Raw genomic sequence first — 1,310 nt, 5'->3', positions numbered from 1 at the left:
GTGCTTCCCACCCCACCATAGTCCATCTCAGAGTCCCCAAAAGCAGAAGAGTCCCTTGAGATCTCCGTAGTGGCAGCTGTCCCCACGTGGATCGTCCAGGTCCTGCCGGGGCTCCACTCGGCTCGCCCCGTGCCCTTCCTTCCCGTGGGATGTCACCGTGCAGAGGACACGCGTCTGCCTGTCCTCCCGCAGAGCAGAGACCGGTGCTGCCTGACCGGCGTCCTCGCCTGGGCCCGGGTCTTTGAATTAACCCATTTAAAGGAAGAAGAGAAATACAAAACCAAAACCATCCTCAACTCTGACCTTTACCAAAAAAAAAAAAAAAAAAGGAAGAAAGAGAAGAGATTTGGGAACAATATATACAGACGGGGGAATTGCACTTAATTACAGTAGTTTACATCCATTGGACAAAATTTACCTCTTTTTATATAAATCTCTATGTATAGGAGTGGGGAAGGGTGAGGATGGAGCAGACTGTACCTATATTTACAGTTTAATCGGCTCAGTTCAACAGCACATGCAATTCCTCCTTCCAAACGCCAAGTAACAGACCCAAGTCCCTCTAAGTCCGTCCGGTGGAGGAGTATAACTTAAATATTATCCATCTGCCCCTTCTGCCACTTCCCAGTACAGCTTGTTCTTAGTTCCTCGTGAGAGCCAACAGCCTCTTGGAAGGCAAATACTTCAGAAAAAAAATAATCCCCAAGACACATCTTGGAAATACTGCGCAGAGGGAAGGAGAGGCACGGTCCCGGGTGGGCACCCCACAAATCTGGGCTCGTCCCCGGCGGGGCACGGAAGGGCGACGGGGAGTCTCGAGCCTCCGGCTCCGTTTCGGTTTGATGGGCTCCTCGCTGCAGCGCTGGGCTTCGCTCCGGCGACTCCTCGGGCTCCGCGCGCGGGTCACCGGCGGGATGTTGTGGAAAATAAGATCCCGTTGCTATGTGCAAAAGCAGCGAGGTGTGGAGCATCACCAGGCTTGCAGGGGACACTGGGGAGGGAGAGAGCAGCACAGTCAGCGGCAGGCAGGCAGGGGGTGAAGGCAGCACCGCGGGCGGCTCTCGGCGGGCATCGCAAAGCATTTGGAGTCATCACCTCCTGCACCACCCCGGGACCTCGGCGGTGCCGCGCAGGCCCTGCTTGGCCCCGAGCCCTCCCCAGCACCCCTGAGGGGGAGGCAGTGGGAAAATACTTTCCGAGCAAGATATTGCCACCCCCTCCCAAAAATAATAATATTAAAACCAGGGCTTGTTTGTGCCCAGGCTGTTGCAGAGATTGTGCCACGCAGCTCGGCAGCACTTCCAAGAACA

The 1,310-nt window shown here is 55.3% G+C and overlaps 1 protein-coding gene across 1 annotated transcript in view; it reads right to left on the bottom strand.

The window, feature by feature from the left end:
• Window positions 1–970: 970 nt before the first annotated feature.
• Window positions 971–1,310, bottom strand: part of LOC104159177 (hepatocyte nuclear factor 1-beta-like) — a gene marked incomplete at its 5' end in the record, with an annotated part of 4,097 nt that continues 3,757 nt past the window's right edge. Inside the window, one exon of the mRNA XM_009697017.1 lies at window positions 971–991. Coding sequence (XP_009695319.1) covers window positions 971–991 — 21 coding nt within the window. The remainder of the gene's footprint in view (window positions 992–1,310) is intronic.

This window comes from Cariama cristata, unplaced genomic scaffold (assembly GCF_000690535.1).
Source record: "Cariama cristata isolate BGI_N322 unplaced genomic scaffold, ASM69053v1 scaffold22573, whole genome shotgun sequence".
Taxonomy (NCBI): Eukaryota; Metazoa; Chordata; class Aves; order Cariamiformes; family Cariamidae; genus Cariama; species Cariama cristata.
The sequence above is the reverse complement of the archived record's forward strand: the minus strand, read 5'-3'. Positions and strand labels throughout refer to the sequence as shown.